At 45.6% G+C, this 26,521-nt stretch overlaps 1 protein-coding gene across 1 annotated transcript; it reads left to right on the forward strand.

The window, feature by feature from the left end:
• The first annotated feature begins 761 nt into the window (after positions 1 to 761).
• Positions 762 to 18,563, forward strand: ANXA8L1 (annexin A8 like 1). Its single transcript, XM_032797392.2, has 13 exons — positions 762 to 895; positions 992 to 1,038; positions 6,275 to 6,365; positions 6,638 to 6,732; positions 7,641 to 7,754; positions 9,997 to 10,087; positions 10,812 to 10,891; positions 11,514 to 11,573; positions 11,884 to 11,977; positions 14,296 to 14,391; positions 14,611 to 14,669; positions 15,625 to 15,747; positions 18,380 to 18,563. Exons 2-13 carry the CDS (start codon positions 1,018 to 1,020, stop codon positions 18,437 to 18,439), a joined length of 984 nt encoding a protein of 327 aa, XP_032653283.1. The 5' UTR covers positions 762 to 895; positions 992 to 1,017; the 3' UTR covers positions 18,440 to 18,563.
• Positions 18,564 to 26,521: the final 7,958 nt, after the last annotated feature.

The raw sequence follows: 26,521 nt of genomic DNA on the forward strand, positions 1-26,521 counted from the left end.
CCCGTTCCCCCAGGAAGGCACTTATGACCAGATCTGTGTATCCCACTGAGGGATTCGGAAAAGCCACAAAGCGGCCTTGTTTGGCCAGCTTTAATGGGGAGGGGAGGGGACGGAGGGGGGGTTCATGAGTCCATCACCCTGAGAGTAGGTGATAGAAATGGAATCTCCACTGGGCTACATCTAGTTGGTTTGGGCCTGGCTAACAGACCACTTCCCTCCTCGCATCATTCTGGTGCTGCTGTGATTGTCAGAGGCCCTTGAGTTCCCAGACCTTGCTCCAGCAGAGAGGGTACATCTCACAGTGCCTTCTCCACATGGGGCTCTGGAACACCCTTCCCTCCTGGGTCTTCATAGCCTCAATGTAGTGAGCTTCGGTGCAAGTTGTAGGCCTCCTTTTTTTCTCCTAGGCTTTGTGGGGAGGGATGGGGCACCAGGTGGGGATTAGCTGAGGGAATGAGTGTCATGTTTCGTTAGGGTACAGATAGTCTTTTCATAATTAGAGAGCAATTGATCCGAGTGTTGTAGGGTGCTCTGGGCCACAGTGGTATCTTGACATTTATCTGGCTGTAATTTCCATGTTGCACAAGCCCCTGGGGCTAAGACAGGCACATTGTAAAAATCAGAAACGGAAATTCAAACTTTAGTCAACCAGGTTTGCATATGAGGCTTTTAACCAGGGAAGACCTGTTACTAAGCAACCACATCTCTGCCAGTGAGATCATCTGTACAAAAACCGGTTGAACCATGTCTTTAGGGTGTTGCCTTGTGAGGTTTATAGAAAAGGAAGGCGCATGTTTGTACATTTTTGGTGCAGAGGTGCCAGTTAGACCCTGCAGCGATCAGTGTGAATAGACCTCCAGAGAGCAGAAGAATTATTTTTTCTTATTTTCTAGTGGTGAGTTTGCAGGAAACTTTTTTGTCTTTCCGATTCACATGTGCTCAAGACCTTTAACTTTCAAAAGATCTAACGTGTAACTTCCTTTATTTACAGGAAAAAGAATTGCTACCAAGTATACCATGGCGTGGTGGAAGGGCTGGGTAAGTAGAGGAAATACTGGAGTGAGAAACTCTCTATGCATGATTTTAGAGGCATATTGTCATGCTTTAGACAATATATAAATTCTATGTGTAGAGACACAGTAAAATCCTTCCACTTACAAAATGACTACACCTGTTGCATGATTACTCTGTGTGCGTGTGTTTGATTGAGGAATTTGTTAAACATGTTTGCTGGTTTTTAAGCAACAGGCTGGCACTTTTATTGGCTGGTTGCTTATGAAAGGGATTGGGTGGGTGGAGAATTTACTGAAGGACAGCTAAGCTGAGGAAGTGAGTTTTACATTTAGTTCTGAGAACTGTGAACAATTTGGTCTGTCTTCTCCCTTGTGGGAGTGAGTTATATATTCTAGGTCCAGCGCCTGCAAACATTCAACCTTCCATTGTCATCAGCCTCTCGACTGGCCACCAGGCTGATTGTTCCAGGTGTGGTGGTAGGTCCTGGTCCTGGAAGGAGATGTGGTCTCAAGTAGCTATGCCATTGCCATGGAGGGTTTTGAATATCAGTACAGGGAGCTGGACTCAATGGGGAGCCAGATTACAATGTTCCTTTAAAGTTCATATTACTTTGAAATGTATGTTTCAAATATGGTTGAATGTCTGAATGGCTTTCACTGAGGCAGACTCATCCTGTACCTAAGGTCAAAAGTGGAGGGCAGCAACTGATAGTGTGTGTAATCTAGGCCCCACTGAAATTATGATGTGACCTGAAGGAACTCAGTAGGGAATGGAATTGCTCACCCTGAACAGTCACCTACCAGCCACCAGAGTTATCAGGAGCCCTGTCCGCTGTAGAGCGGGTCAGAAACATTTTGATGACACATTTTCAGTTGTTCCATTGGAAGCTTCCTGTCAGCTGGGCCATTCAGCTCCTCCGGAGCCCACCTAGCAGGTTAATGGGGAATCAGGGAGATCCAGCTCCCCAGACTCTAAGGCACATGGTTCTTAGGCAGCTTAGGTTCTTGCACTTTCCAGGGTCTCTGGCTCTAGGGCAGCCCTTCAGGCAAACTGCCCCACAGCTGGGCAGAGAATAATTCCCTTCTGCAGAGAACTTCAGAGCTTTGGCTTTTGTTCCAAACTGGAATGAAACCAGATTCTGAAATCTCAAAATCCTCCACAGAATGGTGGTCCAGTTCTCCATCCAGCAATGGCTCGCCGTGTTCCAAACACCAGTGCCAAACTGTCATTATCCTTATGGGGTTTGTTTAGATGTCTTCCATTAACTGTTTTGTCCCAAGGCCGCCTCCTCTCTGTATTGCCCAGTAATTGGGCTCTATGGTTCTCATGTGATACAGATCCGTGTACACCTCAGATCATGCATCTCCTGGTGCTTTTACTCTATCCAGTATAAAATATGGAGAACAGTGAGGGTCAGGATTCTACTTCAAATGGACAAAACATTTACTCTGGTTTTTGACCGTGATTGTTACTGGTAGAGTTGATTGGAAAATGAACAAACAATTTCATGGAAAAATTTCAAATTTGTTTCCATTTCACAGGGTCCAAATGCAACAATTTTCTGTGTGTTTTGTTAATGTTTTCTCATTTTGCCCCCCTCATATTTCTCCATGAAACAATTGAAATATCAGCATTCCTCTCCCCCCCTTTCACCACCGGGTCCAAGAAGTAGAATAATGGGGGGGGAGGAAAATGACTTTTTCCTTTTTTTCCCTTTGTGTGTTTTTTTTTTTTTTTTAAATTTTGCTGCTCTGTTGCTCTTCCAAAGTTGGAGGCACTTTGAAAAATGAGAGTGGAAAGAGGAAGCAAAGTACAGAACTATGACCACTCCAGAGCCCTGGAGATTGTTCTTTCTAATCAATAAAAAAGTGAGGGAGGGAAACAAAGTTTGAATTTTCTTTTAGTTTTTGAAAAACAGAGTTAAAAATTTCAATTCAAAATACAAAATGTTTTTGTTTGTTGGTTTGTTTTTTAGAAACTTTCCATTTAAAAAAATCCAGGCAAAACCCACATTTTCCCATGAAAAACTTAGGTTCTTGGACAAAACGCCACTTTTCAGTTAGAAGAAAATTAGTTTGGAAAATTGTAACTAGAAATGGTCACAAGTAAAAAAGCCTAAATTAGGAGCATGTCAGGTGGAGTAGATTCCTCTGCTTGCCTGTCTAATGGTCTTGCTCATTATGGCAGTGACACATACATTTACTCATTTCAGTCAGCTAGCTATGTGGAGTCTCCTGGAAAAAGGTGGCCAGATGAGTCTCAGACGGATTCTTGTCCTAACCTGATATGTCCACACCTTTCTCCCTCCAGAGGCTATGACAGCCAGAGAACACAAATAGAGGACCTGGGTGGTTGTGAGTCATGCCTGATTCCTTCTAGCCAGAACGGACTCAAATCCCTGATTGGGATTTTTTTTAAAAAAGGTCATTTAAATTTGTCTGCCTTGCCACCAAACCCCTAAAAATTAAAACTCTCCTTTGCACTCCCCCAATCTTGGAGTCACGGTGCACCAACCTGGAGCACTCCCCAGGCTGCTCTAACTCACACCCAGGCTGCTAACAGCCCACAGGGACTGAAGCTGCAGCCAACAGTGGAGCATTCCAATCTTGCCTTTTTTCTTTGCCCACATCACCTCTGCTAGTAGCAAGAGCAAGGGGTGTCTTGATGTTGGTTATAAGGAACAGTGCGGTGATCCTGCGATCCAAGGTCAGGAATGCCAGCTGGACTGCCACCCTCCACCAGAAATATAGCACAAAGTGGCAGCCCCTCACTTGAGGATCTGGACCTTTGCATGGCTCTGGAGGGCGGTGGAAAGGAGGACAATGAATTTGAATTTCATGCAATGGCGAAGTGGGAGTGGCAGGGCTGAGGAGACAATGCAATCAACAACAAGGAGGAAGATGTTTAGCAGGGCAGCTAACTTTGGGTGCCCATAGGGGGGATGATGTAGATATGAGGATGAGGATAAATAAAGACAGAGAAACAGCAATAAACCTAACAGTCAAACTATGGGCTAAGTAAACCTAACCCCAGTTAACTAAATCTAGACAGAGGAACCCCCTTGGCCCCTAATATAGAAGGAACCAAGCTTCACATACAAGGAAAATTACGCAAGTAACTCTCACTATTCCAACGGCTTACAGTCCTAGGCTGTGTCTCAGAGTGAGCTAGATACAGTAGCATGGATGGACACAGACAACTTTCTATCCACACAGATGTTTTCCTCTGTTTCTTCTGCTTAAAGCTAGGTCACCCCAACAGCTGCTTTCAGGCAGATGTAGTCAGCTGGCAGGAACCTTCGATTCATAGAGAATAAGGCCATAAAGGACCATTATGATCACCTAGTGAGTCTGATCTCCTCCTGCGTGACATGGGCCATAACATTTCACCTTATGATTCCTGCTTAAGTATGAATCCCTTCTGCTATTACCACTGGTGCAGCCTCAGCCTCCACACCTCTTTTCCTAGAGATTTACTGAGCAGTCCAAGTTCTTCACCCACACAATCTCTTTGCTGCCCACATTCTTCCAGCCCACGGCTATCTCCAGGAGACCCTTGCCAGGTAGAAGAGCTTGAGAAAGATTCCTCCAGGACTCGCATGCCTGGTTTCCAGTGAGATTTTGTGAGATCACCAGCATGCAGCTCTGCCCTAGCATTACTATGGGCATGGTTCCCAGTCTCCTGCCTGGCAGATAGTGCTAACAAAAGCCGAATAGGGGTGACTATTGGTTCCATTAGCTCTGCATTGGAAAACTGAGTCCAAGGTTGGCAATTGCCTTTCATGGAGAACAAGAATGTAAATAAACACATCTGACTAGTCAAAGAAAACCACTGACTTCCCTTGTAAGGTTCGGGATAGTCTTGGAAGCAGATGGTCTGAAAGTCTAGCAAGATATGTCATGTTGCTTTCACAAAAGCAGTCTCCTAGACCTGAGTCCAGCTGATCTGGAGACTTTGGGGTCATCTATGTGGGCAAGTTTCACCAGTTATATTGAAATGGCTATCCCATATGGACTCCTAGTCTGGTACGAGTGCCTCTTTCAGGTTTAGCTTCAACCCTTTCCCAAGCAACATAAACTAACCGGAAAAGACCCTCTTATACTGGAAGCTGTCCACCAGGGGGTAATACCAGAACAACTGTATTGGTGTAAGTTCACACTTTTAGTTTACATCAAAAATCTTTCCCATGTAGACAAGACCTAAAGCCCCAAATTATATGGAGTTGGTGGGTAAATCGAAACCTGTCCCCAACTAGCTGCGTTAGGTGAACCCTACGCTGCAAGGCTGGGTTTGGGATGTTTGCATCACAAGGTTGGGATGTGTTAAAATGCTACCACTTAATAAAGAGTACAGGGAGGAGAGGGCTGGCCATTTCCCTGTGGCTTGCCCAGAGACCTCCTCTAAGCCAGGACCCCAGGCCGTGCATGAAGGAAAGAGATTCTGGCTCAAATTTGCTAAACCTGAACTTCTCCAGTTTCAGCCACCCTTGCAAAGTACACTGGTTCCTCTTGCTTGGCCTGTAGTGCTCCTTTGGTATGCCACACCCTGTGAAGCCAGTCATGCCAAACTCCACCTCAGTCAGGAGCCAGCCAAGTAAAGCTATGGCACAGAAAAGCCCATGTTTTCAACAGGGATATGCCATGGAACAGATGAAGTTATGTATGAAACTATCCTGAATGATAACACTCTGATTATAGCAGCGGTATAGTATCACACACAAATGCTCAACCCTGCTCATGATTTACATGGTGTCTGGAAAACTGTGCGTAAAATGGCAAGCGATCACTTTAAGATCGAAGGGTTTCCAGGTCCTACTTGCAACATAGGGGCTCAGTAGGGAAGCTTGTGATCTGGGCTTGCAGAGTCAGTCTGCAGAAAGGCAATCTAGAAGAAGGTGGGAGTGAGTTGTGCTGTTGTTTTAGGGAGCAGCCTGTTTTGTGTCTTTCTGTTTGGGGTCTTGTGTGTTATCGTTCTGGATTCTAAGAAATAAAGTTGTGTTACACTGCAGCCTTTCCAGCAAGAGTATTTTGTGTGTTTATCTAACTTGTGCATGTATATGCTGTGAACATAACAAGATACCACCTTTCAAGGCAACAGAAAAGTCCAGTTTTGATAGTCAGGTCTTTCTACTGGGACTGCCATTAAGGAGTTACTGAGCACCTTTTGCAATAGTGTAATTTGTGCTCTAGGTCCACTGGGACCTGGACTGAGCCCCTTCAAACTAATTTCACATGGGATACATAGTTGCCTTGTCTTACAGCGTGATGAAGATGGGAGCTCAGTGAGAGGCGCCCTGAGCTTTGACCCCACACCCGATGCCCAAGTTCTGTATAAAGCCATGAAAGGACTGGGTGAGTTGACTCTATCTATTACCAGCCATGTGTTTAAAACATTCTACTCTTCAGTTATAGCATTAGCACAATTCCCTACAGAAAAGCACAGCTGTTTATGCCATCATGTGGGGATTCAGAAGCCAAACTGCTCCAAAATGTGCCTAAATTCCCTCATTGTCAGAGCAGTGAGTTTGAGAAGGTCGGATGGGTAATACCCTTGGGAGTTTTAGACATATCTTGCCTAATTCTCCTGCACAGTGTGTTTACATCCCATCATTGTTTATTTCCAGGGACAGACGAACAGGCTATAATTGACGTCCTCACCAAAAGGAGTAATGCACAGCGTCAACAGATTGCCAGATCGTTCAAGGAACAGTTTGGAAAGGTTATCCAGAGAAAGGACATCTGATAAATTTTCTCTTTGCACTGCATGATGCTTTTCCTGGAAAGTGAGGTGTCAGGGACCATGGGAGCACTGCCCTCTGCTGTATGGAATGTCAGATGTTGTGTGTTTGTGTCACCCGTTGGTCTATTGGCACTGGTGTTGTAGCCGTGTTCGTCCCAGGATATTAGAGAGACAAGGTGGGAGTGGTAATATCTTTTATTGGACCAACTTCTGTTGGCAACAGGGACTAGCTTCCAAGCTTACGCAGACTTCTTGTCTCTCACCAACAGAAGCTGGTCCAATAAAATATTCCCTCACTCACCTTGTCTCTCTCTAGGTATTTTATGGAAGGGTGCAGAGGTGACGGACACTGACGCTACTACAACAGTACAAGTCTACCTTCTTAATGGAGGCCTGTGTTCTTGGGACCAAAGGTTCTATCTACTGCAGATATGTGTATAATTAGTGGCCATGATGTTCTGCGGCATCCAGATTTCTTGTCCAACACCAGTCCCCTGATTTATTACCAGGCCTGGGCTGGCCAGAGCATGTGTGCATGAAGAGCAGAGCCGATTGGAAAGCCACAAACTTCCCTATGGGAAATTTCAAGGGTTTGGGTTTGTGGAAGGGTCGTGGGGATGAATTCTAGAATGTTTGTGAAGTGCCCGGATATTGCAGTTATTGGTGGGGGCACCAGAGAAACACCTAGACAGAGTCCACTCATAAGGGTGGCCTCCTGATCAGCCCATAGGTGCTTTTATAATAAGCCAGTCAGCATGACACTGTGCATCAGCTTCATTGCTGTAGCTCGTCATGAGGGTTACAAATGAAGATTCAGGGAAAGCGATGTGCAACGCAGTGAGCATTGGATGCACTCTTCCCTTAATTTGATCTTTCATGTTTAACAGGATCTTATTGCCAGCTTGAAGTCTGAACTGAGTGGCAAGTTTGAGAGGCTCATCGTTGCCCTTATGTACTCACCGTTCAAATACGATGCCAAGGAATTACATGATTCCCTGAAGGTAAATCAGTGACATGCTGCTTATTAAGTGGTAGCAGGAACACTGCTAATTTCCTGTGCTAATACAAGTGCTTAGTAACTGAACTGGATGAACCCTTTCCATGGTATTGTTTCTCAGCAGGCCAATGTTTATAGCAAATATTTGGTTGGATACGCTATTACAGCCCGTCTTTGGTGGAAAGGGCACCCTTTAAAATATTGTTTATGCCTTTGACTTGAGGCCAACAGCAGAACTGTGCAAAACTCCCTATTTCTGGTGAAGAATGATTGCTGAAAATTACAGATCTCTGGTTTATTGCCACTTCTTGCTCTATAAAATTCCAAAGATCCTCTTCTTTCTGTCCAGACAGCCACGGCTCTGATCTAGGCCCTCCTCTGCTGTCTTGACAACATAACCTCCTTCTCTCTCGGGCCTTCCCAACAATGTCAGGTCCCCACAAAACAGCTGCTAACGTCATCATCCTCACCATCAGTGACCATATCACCATATTCTTTGAATCCCTCCAATGGCTCAAGTTTGAAGTTCTTGTCATCCCCTTCCAGGCCCATCACATAGGAATGGATATAATGGGTCACACAAAGTTCCATCTAGCCCAGCATCCTGTCTTCCACCACTGGCCAATGCCAGGTGCCCCAGAGGGAATGAACAGAACAGGTAATCATCAAGTGATCCATCCCCTGTCGCTCATTCCCAGCTTCTGGCAAACAGAGACTAGAGACACCATCCTGACCAGTCCTGGCTAGTAGCCATTGATGGACCTATTCTCTATGAACTTATACAGTTATTTTTTTAACCCTTTATAGTCTTGGCCTTCGCAACATCTTCTGGTAAAGAGTTCCACAGGTTGATTGTGTGTTGTGTGAAAAAATACTTTCTTTTGTTTGTTTTAATCCTGCTGCCTATTAATTTCATTTGGTGACCCCTAGTTCTTGTGTTTTGAGAAGGAATAAATAATACTTCCTTGTTTACTTTCTCCACACCAATCATGATTATCATATCCACTTTTTAGTAGTCTCTTTTCCCAGTCTTATTAATCTGTCCTCATACAGAAGCCGTTCCATACCCTCTAATAATTTCTGTTGCCCTTTTCTGAACCTTTTCCAATTCCAATATATCTCTTTTTAAGATGAGGTGACCACATCTGCATGCAGTATTCAAGATATGGGCATACCATGGGTTTATAGAGATGCAATGCGGTATTTTCTGTCTTATTATCTATCCCATTCTTAATGATTCTCAATATTCTGTTTGCTTTTTTGACTGCTGCTGCACATTGAGTGGATGTTTTCAGAGAACTATCCACAATGACTCCAAGATCTCTTTGTTGAGTGGTAACAGCTAATTTAAGACCCCATCATTTTATATGTATAGTTGAGATTGTGTTTTTCAATGTGCATTACTTTGCATTCATCCACACTGAATTTCATCTGCCATTTTATTGCCAAGTCACCCAGTTTTGTGAGATCCAGTTTTGTAATTCTTTGCAGTCTGCTTGGGACTCACAACACATCCCCTCCCTGCTTGTCCCCTGTTGTCTACGGCAGCCTACTCATTAAATCTGCTCTGCAAGAGAGGCCAGCATCAGCCGCTCATTCATCAGTTTCTAACACCAACATCCCTGCACCTCCTCCCAGCCTGTCCTTTGTGCATGGGATGCCCTCCTTGGACCAACGCATAAGGCTACTCCCCTGTCCTCTTTCAAATCCCTAACCGCTGGCATGAAGCCCATAAGAAATCAGCCAGTCATGATGACTGGAGGGGCAGGCTAGGGTAATGTCTTTTTCCAGGTCAGAAGAGGTTGGTATGGGATGTTTGCATCCCAAAGTTGTGATGTGGGACTTTATTTCTCTACTTCTAATAATTTGCAAAATTACCAGTGGAGAGCAGCTTATGAAAATTGTATGTAGGTGGCTAGATTTGATTGTATCACTCCCCTCACACCCTTCTAATCCCACTTGTCATCGAAAGCCTTGATGAATGCATTGTACATGGGCAGAACCCCATAAAATCAACTTCAGCTCTAGGATTACTCAGAGGAGGGGTGAGCCTTAGCAAACAAATCTGTACTAAAACCGAACAAGTTGCTTGTGGTTCCTGGTTTCACAGTGACAATTTATCACAGCTCAGTACACAGCCTATGGCAACCCTCAGACACTTTAACTTGAGGCCTAGTTTGTAAAGACAGCTTTAATTGCATGGCAAAATATTTTCTCCCACTCTTTTTTTTCTTCTCCACTTAAAGGGTCTAGGAACAAGCGAAGGTGTCATTATAGAGATCCTGGCATCACGGACAAAAGTGCAAATTAAAGAAATAATCAAAGCTTACAAAGAAGGTAAAGCAGCTTTTGCTACACTGTGTGTGATGGGAGCACTGCAAGGGGGTTTTGTGCAAATTGAATTAACTGCTAACATTTTGTGTAATAAGGCGGGATCTTTAAAAGAGCTCAGTGTTTACTTCCCAAAGGAGTCAATGGCAGTTGAGCCAATGCTGGCTGCTTCTGAAAAAATCCCACGTTTAAATGTCCCATCTAGTAACAGGCAAACCTCAAATGTGTCATGAGTTTAGTTCATGTGGGTAGCAAGCAAACCAATGTTGGCATTATGGAATCTTCTTGCCTATGAAGTGTTATTTGTTCACTGGTGTCCACTTTAGTTGGACATGCCCCAGTTGAGAATTTGTCAAATTTATGTCTATGCCCATCCTTCAGTCCCTCAAGGCTCCAGGGCAGCATCTGGCCTTGAGAGAAGGTTTCAGAAAATAAGGCCTGGATTCTGTAAGGTACTTAATTAAATATATGCTTGGCTTTTGAGCATGTGCTTGGCCCCTTGACTTCATGGAACTACTGATGTCTTAAAATTAGACACCCTGCTGATGCGTATTCCTGAGTCGGGGGTAAGTGAGCTGCTCACAGACATGTCTTTCCCTCAGGTTACCTTCTTGGGGCCTGCCAAGCATTTATTTGTCTCTGGAAGGCATGGTGACACTTCAGTGATTCACTGTGCCTTTCAGTAAGCCCACATCACCTCCGCCTCTTTTTGGTCCTCTTTCCCTTGCAGAATATGGTTCTAACTTGGAAGAGGACATCAAATCGGACACAAGTGGCTACTTTGAGCGGATATTGGTTTGCCTTCTTCAGGTAAGGTTGTGATGAAAGAATGGGGAGCCAGGACTCTTCATCTCCCCTTCTTCCAACTGGGGTTAGCAGTGAGTACAGGCCTTTTATTGCAAGCCCACCTGCTGCAGGTATCCATCAGAATTACTAGATAAATCACCCGCACAGATATAGATCTCAGCTATAAAAGCTGATGCAGAATGGAGAGTTCCTTTAGGCACTAGTAGTTAGCCTTCAAAGCTGCTTCTGTCAACACAGCCACTGGGGGCACCATCCTACACACCATCCATTCCTATACAGCAACCAGGGCATTGCTCTCCAGCTAGTTTCAGAAGTGATGTACCCCAATTGCATTGTGCCCCCTTTCCATATCCTGCCCCACAATCTTCAGAGAGCATCTCCACAAATCAGAATTATTGACCTGAGTTAGCAATAGCAACAGATTGACTCCTTATCATATGAATGGTTTTAGCCAATCATCAACCAGGATTTTTCTCTTGTATTGTACGTAACAATATGGCTTCCCTACCTTGCAGGGATGAAGGGCTGGGAGGATGAATTAATCCATCTGTAAAGTGCTTTGAGATCCTCATGCGGGCAGCATTGTAGGAAAACAAATAACTGTGTTTCCATTGTACCCTCCTAGGGTGAGAGGGATGATCCAAGATGCTATGTGGATTCAGCAATGGTGCTTCAGGATGCACAGGTATTTCTATAAAGTGACCAGCCCTTTACCATAACACTGATTCATATGGTGTGACCTGGTAGGGAATGGAATTACTCACCCTGCTGTAACAATTAGTTACTATCCCAGTTTAAACAAAGAAAGCAGTGTGAAAGGGTCTAGCTCACCTGGCAGGAATTGGCATTGTAAAATCGGTTATCCAAGCGGTGCCCCAGGATACATCCAGCGGGAGCGGAATTTCTGCTTTGCACCAAGCTGCTTGAACCCCTCCTCTGTGAGATCCATGCCTCAAATGTCAATGGGAGCTGTAACTGATGTATTTCAATCACAGGCTCTTTACGCTGCTGGGGAGAAGATACGGGGCACTGACGAGATCCAGTTCATCACCATTCTGTGCACCAGGAGCGCTACCCACTTGCTGAGAGGTACAGAGCAGGGAGATGCATTCCCACACACAGCAGCAGCTTCCAAAATGAGAAAGCATCCCCCACAGAAAGCAGAGCCGAGGCCAGCCCAGGCCAACCGAGACACCCAAAGTTAGGCAGCTAAATCCACATTTAAGCACCAAAATACATGCCTTGACCTTTTTTCAGAGGTGTTGAGCATCCAAAAGCTCCCATTCACTTTGGTGGGTGATCTGAGCACTCAACACATCTGCAAATCAGGCCATTTACTGAAGATTCAGATACTATAGAGACTGGTGTGTTAGACAAAGATGGCTGGAGAGAGAGACCAGGTGGGCGAGGTAATATCTTTCATTGGACCAACTTCTGCTGGAAGGCACAAGTTTTTGAGTTTCATGGACTTCTTCCTCAGGTCTGGAGATGGTAATCATCTTGTCACCTTCTCCAGACCCGAGGAAGAGCTCTGTGACGCTCAAAACCTTGTCCCTTCCACCACAGAAGTTGGTCCAATAAAAGATATCACATCAGAGAGAGAGTGTGTCACTTTCTAAAATGCATTACAACATGCTGTTCATACCTGTGGCATTGTTCTGTGTTGAAGAATCACAACACACCCAGGTGGAATCTCTGCACCATGCTTCTAAGAACATGATAGATATTAATTTCAGAGGGAAGTAAGACTTCAGACCGTCCCCTGAGAAGCATAGAGCTGCCAGTGACCACAGATTGTTCAGCCAAACAGGCTTTGTTACATTGGCTGTTGTGCCCAGGTTCATAATAGGCCAGTCACCCGGTGCAAATTTAGACCATGTGCCTACAGCAGGTGAACTTGAACTTAGCTTCTGTGGCCTCTTGCTAGGAATCTGAGGCCAACTCCCTCTTACATTTCCAATTATAACCTCACAGAATCCATTCAGTATTGCTGACCTCGAGAGATCAAAAATCATGAGACAGACCCCCCAAAAATCATGAGTTTAAAAAAAAAATCAAATTGTTGATCAAAGAAGGGCTGGAGGGTAAATAGTCTGAAATCCACTCACCTAATTAAATGCGTCATGATTCACATGCACACATTGCACTTACATTACTTTTAAAGGTCATATTAAAGAACATTAAACCTCTATCAATCACTCATATAAGTGATAATGTCACAGTAAAAACAATATGGGTTTGGTTTGGCCTTTTGCAAGAAGCAGCTCTTCCCTGATTTCCCCCCACCGCTCTGACAGCTGAGTAATGGTATCCGTTTAAAATTCAGTTTATTTCAACTCTGTTCCAGCTCAACTTATTTTTGTTATAGGCCTGAGCTGAGGAGGTCATCTCCAGTCTGTTAGTGTCTTTCACTGTAGTATCTAAGCACTGAGGTTAGAGGAGATAAGCTTGAACGCTGCTGAGGTTTAAATTTGAAGCTCACTGTATTACATAGAAACATGGGCTTAGAAGGGACTGTAAGGGTCATCTAGTCTAATTCCTTGCAGATGCAGGATTTGTTGCATCTCAACCATCCAAGACAGATGGCTGCCCAGCCTTGTTTTGAAAACTTCCAATGAAGGAGATTCCATTACTTCCCTAATACACAGCTCTTCTTTAATGGCTAGCTCTGTATGCAGGTCTAGAAGTCAAACTTGAGGCTTAATAATTCCACACTTGCAGTGTCTACACTCTACATAGAGAGAAAACAAATCTTCACTGCTGTAGTTGAACATGAACTTTCTGCAGGAATCTGAGTAAACCCAAAGATCTTGGAATTTATCTCTGTATTTTTGCTTATGATTTTCTCACTTAGTGGTTTGTTTCTTTTTGCATGGAGGAAAACAAGAAGTTCCAAGTTTCCCCTGGTGTTTTTCCCCATCCAAAAACTTAAGGCCCACAAGCAACCCAGATCTTGTGTTAGTTCAGTGTTACTTCAGCTCCCTGAGCCAGTGACAGCAGCAAACACAAAACTGAATGCTAGAGCCAGACACATCCCTTTGGAACCTGATTTAGATCGATAGCCAAAGACAGAGCTCAAGGGCCAGATTTCCAAATGAACGTGCAATAAGCGAACCTGTATTTCCAAATGTAAGCCAGTAATTACGTACACCAGTGCCCATCTTCGTGCGTTCTTACCCATCATATTCACATGCAGATACTTACTTGGGTTTATGTGGTGCCAGCATTTTTCTCTCTCATTTTTGGACCTGATCTAAAGTCACTGAAGTCAATGGGAATCAGGCCATCCACCTCTACGGGCTTTGGGTCAGGCCCCTCAGAAGTGCAACCAGTGGAAACAAGGCACAAAATGCCTGGGGAATTGTTTGGCCTGGATTTAAAAGTCCTTCGTTTGTTGTTTCCCACAGTCTTTGATGAATACCAGAAGCTCGCCAGTAAAAGCCTAGAAGACAGCATCCGGAGTGAAACCCACGGCTCGCTAGAAGACGCCATGCTGGCTATCGGTAAGGAACACAGGACTCCCTTACTCTTGTCTATACTTTTAATCTACTGCGATAGTGGGCTAAGCACATCCATCCCATAATACCATCCCATGGCACTTCTTAGCTGCCATGATCCCATGGGGCTGTTTAGAGAAGGTGATAGGGAGTTGAATTATTGTCATCTGCTGTCCCTGGGTTAGACCGATCCTGAGCACTAACTGAACGTTCTCCTGTATCTAGTGAAATGCACGAGGAACATCCACAATTACTTTGCAGAGCGGCTGTACCATGCCTTGAAGGTAAGACTGTTATAGCAAAGGCTGTTCAGAGCGGGCCTGCTTCTCTTCTGGCTTCAGTCTGAAGCACTGAAGGGGCAGTGGGTAAAACAGGTGCAAATGAGAGCACAGTCAGGCCTGGCCCCTTTGGAAGAAGAGGGACATGTAGGGTTGAAGTGCTGCAGGAGCTTGCTTCTGTGGAGTTGAGGCTGGCACAAGGAGTCCAGTTCCACCCTCAGCTGCATAAGTGGACCACGGAGGTCACTGGATTTGCACTTGGTATAAATTCGGGCTGGGTTTTGCCCCTAGTGGTGGTTAAATTGTTCTGGTACCAATAAATTTGCTGGTTTTTAGGATGCATTTTTCTCAGTGACATTAAAACAAACAAAAGAAGTCTAGGGGGAAGTACATGAAAATCCCTGAATCCTTTGGAGCTGAATGTGTCAGTGCTAATGGGGCTCTTTAGCCCACTGATCATAGATGTAACAAAGAAATGTGGGGTCTATGCAGTCCCACTCAGTGGAATATACTGCAAATGAGAGAGGCTTTCCCCAAGATTTTTGCTACTGATGAATATCATCTTCATAAGGGTAAAGGACTAAACAGATTGGCTGGAGCCCTGGGCAGATGCTCTGTAAAGCTATCATGCTTAGCTGTGCTTTATGCACCAATAAACCTCCGTTCCTTCTTGCAGCCCTGCAGGTCTCTGGCTTCTGAGTTTTTCATGCACAAAGATTGGCAGTCACACCAAACTGCAGGATGGGTTTTGTGACACGTATAGTGGGCCACCAGGGTGAGAGGCAGAGATGTGCTAAATTCATTTCCAGCAGCATCTGAAACTTGGTCTCCTCCATTTTGGACCAACTTGCAAACGCTAAATCTACCTTCTCTTCTCCCCACCCCCATTCCCAAAAAGAGAGAAAATTTGATCATGCTAATACCCAGCAGCACTGCCAAACTGATAAATGTGTCATTGCAGGGGGCAGGCACTTGTGATGGGACCCTCATAAGGGTCATCGTTTCCAGGAGCGAAATTGACTTAAACCTCATCAAGGCTGAGTTCCTAAAGATTGCAGGCAAATCCCTCTCCACCATGATTCTGGTAAGCAGCAGCTTTCTTGTTGTTATGAATCACTGACATGCCTTTCTGGTATGTCCATCACCATGGTATCTGGGTGCTGTCATAATTGTTCTGGGTGAAGGACTATCCCCTAGTAAGATTGTGACTCTCCCTTCCATAAGTCCTCCAAAAAGAGTCAAACACCAAGAGGGAATTGGGGATCCCTCCTTGTCCATTAGGGAAACATCTGCCTGAGCAGGTGAGTCATGGAATGTCACCTGCAGGTGATAGGACTTGTGCTTAGACTAGTTGCTGATGGAAGCTGGTTCTACTGCCACAGGCTCTGCACCAACCAAGCTCTGCTCCCACGTGCTTTGAGCTCCGCCAGCTGAAGCACTGTGGTTGAATGCAGCTGCTGTCCGCTGTCCTTGCTCCCTTCCCAGCCCCTGTGTGGTTCAGCACACATTGCCCATTCTGCCCTAGTTCCTCTGTCAAGCTGAACACCACCAACTGGCCTAGCAGAGCAGTTTGGAGCCAGCAGGGGCAAAACAGTCACTCATTTAATATCTGTGGTTTTGCAGCCAGGGGGGATGGTGCCAAGGGTGGGGTTTTGCAGAAGGCCGTGGCCCTGTTTGGATTGGTCAGAAATGTTGCAGGCAGAGCTTTCTGCCTGTCCTCTCCCACGCAGAGCCAAGGGCCATGGAAATCTCTTGGACCAACTCCTCCAGGGGGATTACATCCGTGTCGCTCTGTCATAGATCCTAGCAAGCGCCCCGTCCAGCTGCTCCCTAGGGTTGCAGCAAAGGGAATGCAGGCTCTGGATTGCCCAGAGTTTTAAGCCCCTGGAGCCTACAGAGAGTTCAACCATTGCCCCAATGCTGGGTTCCCTAGACACACTCTCAGAACACAGATCTTCTCTCTGGCATCTCCTGTGGGGAGCTGGAACCAGCTGTCCTGTTCCTTGCCCCTGGGCACAACGATGACTCTTCAGACTCCGGTCTGTTTAGACACGCCCTGTCCCAGAACTCCACCCCAAAGGTGTTTGGCTTAACTCGCTCAGGGGGCACGTGGCAGCTATGAACACACTTTGCACAGAGTCTAACGCATTAACGCTCTTCTCCTTAATCATGTAAAGCACAAGAGGGCACAGATCATATAAAACAATAAACACCAGATGCCAGTCCCTACCTGTCTCCTTTCCATTCTAGGGTGTCCTTTGGGCTGGGGGAGAGAGCCTTGCATTGTCTAGAGGCCTTCTGGGTGGACTGGAGGAAAAACGACTATGGTGATATACACTAACTGGGGATCTGGCCCATATGCTGTGTGTGACAGGTCTAGAAACTGAACATTTTCCAACCCCCCATCCACCCACCAAATGCTTTGGAGTTGGATTCTTTTGGTTTTCAAGCGGGTTGCTCCTGCCTAGTAAAAAGCCCCATTCTGCATTGGGGTTGAAATCCCAGTGTTCTCCCATTCTATCTTTATGGTTTGTTCCCTTCCCCTGTGCAAATAGCACAGAGGCCCCCACGAGCAGTCTCCTGGGAAATCTTTCTGTAATTAAGGTCCCTTCTCCTAATCTACACTGTCAGTATCTGTCATGTTGATTAATGATCCGTCGTCGAAGGTCCTGACTGAATAATAATTCCTGCTGAGACGTTGCAGTAGGTCCCCCAAAATACCCAGAGAGGACGAAATGAGCATTTCATCACTTTCTCGTTAACACTCTCCTCGACAGAGACTGAGAGATTGTCTGTTTCCTAAAAACTTGACTTAACGAAGTACGTTGACCAAGGAAGAGTTCTACGCTGCCAGCAATCACGGGGGCACTAAAACTTCAGTGGTGCAATGTGATAATAAGTGATGGACATAGATTGAGCAGCCAGACAGACCATTTTAAGGATGCTCTGTAGGCCCTTGATCTGTAAGCAGCAGTGCTCTATGCCCCTTTGGGATTTGCAGTGGCAATGATACAAATTTGACGCTTCACAACTACGTGCTCCACTCTTTCTCTGCCAGTGAGTGGGGAGAATGGTGCGTAAATGTTCAGGCAGTTTGAACCTTGAGTACAATGGGCTTGAGACTATTTTTCATTTGCATGATTTTTTACTCCTGAGTTACTCCATTGACCAGGGCCACTCAGAGGATTCAGGGGGTCTGGGGTCTTCGGCGGCGGGAGGCCCCCACCGCTGAAGACCTGGCACTTTGGCGGCAGAACCCGGGATGGAAGGACTCCCTGCCACCGAATTGCAGCTGAAGACCCGGAGCGGAAGAAGCTCCGGGGGCCCAGGCCCCGCGAGAGTTTTCCAGGCCCCCTGGAGTGAGTGAAGGACCCCGTTCCAGGGGCCCCAAAAAACTCTCGTGGGGGTCTGGGGCAAATTGCCTCACTTGCCTCCCCCTCTGGGTGGCCCTGCCATTGACTTAGTGGAGTTAGTCCTGTTTGGTTGCAAACCAATATAAGTGAGAGGAGAATTGGGCTCAATATAATACACTGAGGGGAAAACCTATGAGGGTTGTTTCTCCTCTCACAATGGAGTGTAAATCAGGAATAAATCCATTGAAGTCAATGGAGTCTGGCTTTCTCAAAGCCCTTGTCAGATGTGAGTTTATCCTATGGAGTAAGAATGCTAGCATGGTCCTCCATGTTCCAGTCTACTTTTGTTCTTCCCCCTGTCAGGAGGACACGAGTGGTGATTACAAGACAGCCTTGCTGAATCTCTGTGGCAGTGATAAATGAAGAAATCTGAAGGGAAAAGGCAAGATGTTGAAATGGAGGCACGGAAAACGGTGGCAATGAATAAGTGTCTGGGAATGGATGTCTAGAAAATCGTTAGCACTGAATAAATAGAAAATGGAAAATCTGCATAGAGGCTAAGATTTTTAAAGGAATCTATGTGATCTGGGTGCCCAATAAAGAGCTCGTCAGGAATTTTTCAACAAAACATTTTTTTCACAGGAAAATGCCATTTTGTCAGAATTGAAACTGTTCACAAAACAGTGTCCATTTCAACTCAATTATTTTTAAATTTCAAAGTTATCAAAACATCCCATTTTGACTCTTTCAAAACAAAAGTTCTGGTGTTTTGACTTGAAATTGCTTTTTTTGAATTTTGAAATTGGGGTAAATTTAGACTAAAAGCAGGTTTGAAATCAAAATGAAACATCTTGGAAGGCTGCAATTGACCTGAACCATTTCCCCCCACTTTGTCACTTCATGAACATTTTTGAGATTTTAACTTTGTTCTCATTTTCTGCCCATCTAAAGCCCTATATCCATAAAAACCAATGTTTCCTAGGCACCTTTAGAGATCTTACCATTAGTCTTCTAATGCTTTAGCTTCCCTTCTCTTCTACTGGGAGCCCTTCACTCCCCTGGACTTCAAGTGGGTGTGTGGATGCTCAGGCCATGATCATACATGCTGCCAAACATGCAGCAATCCCACTGGCTTCAATAGGACAAGGTCAGGCATAATCCACTCATTAGCTCTTGCAGGATAAGATCCATAGTGAATCCCAAACCTGCAAGGGGGCATCAGAGATTGGCTTTGAGAATTCAACACTAGGGGACTGGGTCTCACAGCCTTTATTTGAAGGAAGAAGCCCTAAGGTTTCAGCAGGACATCTCCCAGGAATAGTGGGTGCCAGAGCAGGTGGGTGCTGAATGCATAGTTACAAACCAATGCAGTTGATTCCCCTCTTGCTGACTGTCAAGGTTTTTTCCCCACTTTGAACTTTAGGGTTCAAGAAGTGGGGACCTGCATGATCACTTTTAAGCTTAATTACTAGCTTAAATTTGGTACGCTGCCACCAACCAGAAGTCTGTGTCTGGCACACTTCTGTTCCCCCAAACCCTTCCCTGGGAACCAGACAACTCCTTGGATCTTAACAAAAAGAGAATTACAATCCTCCTTCCTTTCCCACCAATCCGTGGTGAGTTTAGACTCATCCCTTGGATTCTAACAAGGAAAATCAATCAGTTCTTAAAAGAAAATTAATAAAGAAAGAAAAGTAAATTATCTCTGTAAAATATGGATGGAAAATGCTTTACAGTAATTCAGATTCATATAGACTAGAGAGTCCCACTCCAGCTGATTTCAAAGTTACAGCAACGAGGTAGAAATCCTTCCAGCAAAGACACATTTAACGTAAAGAAAAAAACATAAGACTAATCGCCTGTGGGCTATCCTTACAATTTTGAAACATGAAGACGACTTGTCAGATTGGGAAAAATCTGGGTGTAGTCTGTCCTCCTTAGCCCAAGCGGAACAAATGACAAAACAAAAAGACAAACAAGACTCTCCACCAAATTCTTTCCCACCACACCAACGCTTAGATGAAAGGATCTTGTCCTAGTTGGTCCTCTGGTCAGAGTTCAGCCAGGTTCACGTGAGCTTTTTAACACTTTACAGGTAAGAGAATTAACCTTTAACCATGCGTTATGACACTGACATCAGTGAATAGCCGGATAAACTCAGCTTGAAGAAATGGATTACATAAAACTATGTGAGATAATATTGGCATACGGTGTTTTTGTGAACACATATGTTAGCCTCATTCTGGCTTATTAGCGCTCCTATCTGGCTCCAGATTACAGAATGCATCCATTTATGCTCAGTGAAATTTTCTGCCTTACTCGCTGTGACAGAGGCAAAAATAGGCCAGGACCAGACACTGGCACACGGAGAACAAGATCAAATGTTCCGCAAACTTGTTCTCCTCTGCTCAGCAGTTCACGCACGGCTCCTTCTCTGTCAACTGCAGGCAAAATTATGTGTAATACTAAAAGCTTAATAGTCAGAGGGTAGCTCATGTTGAAGCTGGATCTGTAAAAGCATAACGAATCCTGTGGCACTTATAGGACTACAGATGTTTTGGAGCATGAGCTTTCATGGGTGAATACCCACTTCAATCGATAGCATGTAGTGAAATTCCAGAGGAGGTATATAATGCCAAGCAAGAAGAAGCTAGAGATGACCAGTTATGTTCAATCAGATGGAGGATAAGGCCTGTTCTTAGCAGTTAAAGGTGTGAAAAACAAGGGAGGAGAATATCTGGTTTTTAGTTGGAAGCCATCAAGTCTTTGTTTATCCTGAGTGAGGGTCCAATTTGCAGATGAACTGAAGCTCAGCAGTTTCTCTTTGAAGTCTGGTCCTGAAGTTTTTTTGCTGCAGGATGGCCACCTTAAGATCTGCTATTGTGTGGCCAGAGAGGTTGAAGTGTTCTCCTACAGGTTTTTCAGATATTATATACAAAAGCCTTGCTTTCTTGGGCTTGCTTTCAGGGGGATGAATGGAAAAATCTAGAGGGGTCGTGGATGCAGAAATGTTACCCAGCCTTCATAGGCCTCTCAGTGTGAAACTTTTCCTACCATCGCAACAGGGAAGTGACGACGTTACACAACTCTGCAATTAGCTGTGCAGTGCTATATAGCCGTTGGTAACCCATTGCTTCTACTCTGCTCTCCTGGTCTAGAGGTCAGAGTTGGGGGAAGAAGGTTGTTAGACCAAGAGCCCTGTGCTTTAGCCCTCACTTTGCCACTGACTCATGTTGTGACCCATGTTGCTGCTCTGTGCCTCAGTTTCGCCATTTATTCAAGGGAGGTAATTACACATATCAGTGCTGTGGGGCCTAACTCCTCTCTGTATAGTTCTGTGACATGCTCAGGAGAATCTCTTCTGAGGTGGAGGGCAAAGCAGATGCAGGTCAGACTGTGCTGTCAGGATTCATGCCCTGTGGTATTCTGCCAAGCAGGGGAGAGACAAAGAACCAGATAAAAGAGAACAGGGCCCTGCAACAACGCCAGGCTTGCCTGATGCAGGTGGATGGGGCTGTTCCTCCAGAGGCACTTCCCCTGATGATAAACAAGCAGGGGCTGGGGGCCTATTACCAGCACAAGCTCATCTCTTCCCATTTGTGTAGTCAGCTGGAATCTTTTCCAATGGCCCCGTGTGCTGTCAGGGTCATGTCTGTCTGTGCTCCAGCTGGGATCAGCGCCAGCTGTCCCAGCCATTTTTCACTACCTGGACTGCTCAATGTAGTCACTCCATTAAAGTAAGTAAAGCAAGGACAATCTCCTCTTCCCCCACTGCTGGTGCCAAATCAGGAGGGGGGGCTTAAACTACACACTTCTGCAGGACAGGGGAGTGAGAACTCCCTCCCCCGCACCCCTTGCTTTGCACTGGCTGCCTGGAGCTGGGGTCCGACTGCAGAGGGGTAAGCAGGTATTGAGCATGCATGGTACCTCCTCAGCAGGATGGGGTGGAGAATAAGTGGAGTCTTGGCTTCAGCTCCCCCTGCTTGCTGACCACTCAGGGCCTGTCCTAATTTGTCCCTGGTATAAGCCAGCAACATGTTACTGGAGCAAGGGACAATCAGAGAGAGGGTCTGAGCAACAGACCCTCCCCACGCCTGCCATGGCAGCTTATGCACCATCCCTCGCTCAGGAGTTGTGACTAAAGGTGCAATAGTCTAGCCCTAAAATGATAACCTTTGTACTCGGTCCCTTTAAACCAAAGTGCTGCACAACAGCTACAGTCAGGAAGGAAGGATGGACAGGGTCAGTTTAAGCAAATATGGTGCTCTCTAGCTGCAGGGTTTAAAATTCAGGCCCTGCTCCTGCAGTTGGATTCATGCGGCCCTGCACTGGAGCTCAGTGCAGGGTTCCAGGCTGCAAAATCAGGGCCTAGGGGTATAGCAGTAACCTATCCCCCCCCTCACTGGCCCCAAGCTCTGATGCCCCAATAGCTGATGGGCTCAGCTCTGGAGTGAGGGGCTGTATCATGCGTGTACCACCTAGGGTGACCAGATGTCCTGATTTTATAGGGGCAGTCCCGATTTTGGGGTCTTTTTCTTATATAAGTTCCTATTACCTCCCACCCCATCCTGAATTTTCACATTTGCTGTCTGGTCACCCCAGTGCCACCGCCACAGGGCTACACCCATCAGACCACGCAGGACAACGCATATCTTGTGCTGTGGCAGAATCAGCTGCTGGTTTTTAAGGGATAATCCTGCTATCATTGAAGTCAATGGCAAACCTCCCAGTGACTGCTACGAGGGTAGGATCAGGCCCTTCACTTTCAAATAAACGAGTGAAAAATTGATCTATTTCTTGGAATGAGCCAGAAAGCCAAGCAGGTCTGGAATGCTGGATGCCACCAAACAAAACTGGGCTTGCAGCACCACCTTGTGGATCACTGGGGGTGAGGGAATAGCCCAAGTTAGAAAGAACCAGAGATGTGAGGTGAAATCTTCAAAAGGACCTGGACTCCCTGGTGTCCAACAAACTTAATGGGAACTGAGCACCCAAATCCCCCAAGAAATGCTGAAAATCCTACCTGTGTTCTCTAAAAGAATGTGAACACAAATCCTGTGCTAGGAACCCCAAAAATGGGGAAGCAGCAGCCACTTTACCCCAACTATTATTATTATTCGGGGTGTGATACTGTTTAGACGTCTCAGCCATGGTCCCAGGCTCCCAGTCACAGTCCCTGCCACAAAGAGCAGAAGATCAGTGCCTCAGAGGCATTTAGGCACTTAACTTCCATTGAATTAGGTGCCTAAATACCTTTGAGGATCTAGACCTTACAGTCTAAGTAACCAAGACAGACTAAACTCTCCAGGGCAGGGACTGTCTTTTTGTTCTGGGTTTGTACAGCACCTGGCACACTGGGGTCCTGGTCCGTGACTGGGGGCTCCTAGGTGCTACCACAATACGGGGGCGGGGGGAGAGAGAAAGTGACTTGCCGAGGTCTCACAAGGGATCGGGCAAGAGCTGGGAAATGAGGTTGGTAACAGAACAACAGAAGGAAGCCTGGCTCGAACAGCACAAACACTGGGAAGCAGCATGACTGTAAGACATCGATAAGGATTTAATTATGTATCGATTGCTGGTAGAATATTCACTAGACAAAAGGTGTTTTAATAAAGAGGAATCAATTCCTAACCTCTTCGAGATGGCCTTTTCAAACTGCAAATATTTACAAAGGGGCCTTTCATTTCACTTACCATTTAATTAATAGGAAAAAGTTGAGATAAACGGCAGGAAAAACAAAAGGCAAAGTAGCCTGCAGCGCGAGAACCTTGGTGAATGCTCAGCTGTGATGTGGCCCTTCCACCAACCAGCATGTTGGCTGGTCCCACTCGCCTGGCTATCTGTAAAGTATGGTGACCAGGGAACCCGAGAAGAGGGCGTCCAGGGGATAACTGATTAATCTAAAAACCTACCGGAGCACTGAACAAATGGCCTGTTGCTGATATGGTAGTTGCCCTCAGCTTGTTAGACAGCAAGGGTAGTCCACCAAAACAGGTCTCCTGGGATGAGCCCTCAGATGTCACAGTGGCCATGAAATCCTGAGCCAACTCAGGCCACTTGTCATCCACGTGGGGGTTATCATCACCATGCACTAGGCGCCTTGGAGCCTTCAACATCACGGCAGTGAGGAGCTCTGTTGCCTAGGCAAAGGCTTCACTGTGCCCAGACCTCAGAGCCTTCAGGCTGGTACCTTGCCACTACTTGGTTCATGCTGCATCCAATTCCTGGTTGGAAGCAACTGGGCCCCATCCTGCAGAATCATACATGCATACCCAGGACCCTTGTCTCTCAGGAGATCAGGAATGGTTTATGTTATTCATTGCCAGCCTTGCATTAAGCAGCACACACCGAGGGCACCTTCTCCTCCTCCCGACCAATAGCACCAAGACTGACCCTACATTCCCACCTGGGATTAATCTGCATCTGACCCAGGGAAGGAAACACATCCCAGCGAACCAAACGAAGGGGAGGGATAGACTTTCACCAACATGTTCCTCATAGTGAGTCCCCTATTTTTAGAACTTCAGACACTCCCTCTGCCCCCCCACAATCCCCTGGTCACCAGCCTCCCAACCAACCACTAAGTGCCATCAGCGGGGTAAAATATCCGCAAGTTCCCCCAGCTAATACAGATGGAGGTGGGCTAGGGCAGGTGCCCTCTTAATGCAACAGTTGCACACAGCAGGACTCCCAGCCCTTTGCTGACAGAGCTAGTGGGGCATCCTGCTTCATCCTTCTAAGGTCATCTGCGAGCCACAGTGAGCTGTCAGGGTGCTCCTGAGGGAGAAGCTGTTAATGAGTCTGGTTGCATTCAATGTATGATCATGACACTTCACTAATCTTCGCCTCTCAGACCCATTGGTTCAGCGTGATTTCCTCTCTTAAGTTTGATCAGATTCATGAGCTCATGAGGGCGCCTCATAATGGTAGGCATGCTGCTTGGATGGGCTCTTCTCTCTCTTTGGAGGAGATACTAGTCTGTTCAGGAAGGGTGGGTGGGATTTTGTGTTCCTTATTCTCACTCCTGTTCCAAAGTTCAGCTCCAGTGTGTGTCTGCATTGTGCCAAGGACTAGCTATCACCCATTGGAGATTCAGAGTGGGCAATTCTGATAGAGGATTTTGGGCCTTAGCAGCATGTGTTAGTGGAATGAATACCAGGTCTCTGGTCCTGTCCAAAAACAAAATGCATTCATTGATTTAATTATCACCAAGATCCAGACAGTGTGTGTCATCCTACCTCCACTTACAAACTCTAGGTTTAGTTGGTGCACTGATCCAGAAACCAAGAGTTAGGGGATGATCCCAAACCAAAGTGGTAGCATTCCTGCACATTGATATTCCTTTCTGCTTCCTACAGTTAAAATTATACACAAATTTTGCAATCATTTGTTATGCAAGATAAATATGGCAGGACAACTTTCAGACGTGTACAGGCTGTAATGCTTCCCAGATGCTTACAAGAGTTAATCTACAATAAACCCTGGGGACTTCAACATGAACAACATTTAGCATCGTTATCACTTCCTCTAGGAAACCTATAGCACCTGGAGCGCTGTAGATTGGTGGGCTGTCCATGACCCCGCTACATTAAAAGGACTTTGCAGGCCCTGGGAATCTGCTTCTGCATTTCCAGCTGGATGAAAACAGCTATTGCGAAATGGATGCAGATTTCCCTAAATTCTGTAAGTGAAACAACAAAAGGGAAGGAATCTAACCTTTGGGCAAATAACTAGCTTACAGTCACTCGGAGGAACCCGTGCCAGTCCCCCAGTGATGATGAAGCCCAGGATGTGTTGTAAGCACACTATTAATAATGAGTGAGCACTGCATTGTGAGTCTGTAATTGGATGCAGGGTTTCAGATGAAATTGCTCTTTGGGGTGACAAATGACAATGAGCCTTCAAATCAAGTTACAGCCTTGCCAGGAGCTAACTCATGGATGGGCTCGTCCTCCTGGGTAAAGATGGGTATTGGTTACAGGTGCAAGAAAGCTTCTTTGGCTTAAACTTTGCCTGAAGTTTTCCCCTCCCTGAACAATGAGTCCACACAATTTCGTGGGAGTTCAAATCCACTCTGCAAAAACAAGTGTCAAGAGAAAGGGCAGGGGGGAAGGAAACATAAAATTCACTTCAACTTTTTACTTTTCCAACGTTTTCCAATCAAAGATCTTAAAACACTTAAGAAACTCCCCAAATAGTTTATCTAGCTTGCTTTGTTGTTTATGGTCTAGACATTGACAGCTTTTTTCACCTTATTCTTTGATCCATTATTTTATTAGGATCAATTGCAATAAAAACACTGAGTTTATTTACTGCTTTCCACATGGCTGCCTCAAAAGCACTTTGCAATTATTAATAATTAAGCTTCACAACCATCTGCAAAGCACAGCAGATACGCCTTCCCCATTAAAGCTGGTTGAATCATTTTTTGCGGGTAATTTACCCAACATATGTAGCTCCTTGTGTTTGGTTTGTTTGCAAATCATCCCTAAAACAGCCGTGATT

Source organism: Chelonoidis abingdonii, chromosome 16 (genome assembly GCF_003597395.2).
Source record: "Chelonoidis abingdonii isolate Lonesome George chromosome 16, CheloAbing_2.0, whole genome shotgun sequence".
In the NCBI taxonomy this organism is placed as follows: domain Eukaryota; kingdom Metazoa; phylum Chordata; order Testudines; family Testudinidae; genus Chelonoidis; species Chelonoidis abingdonii.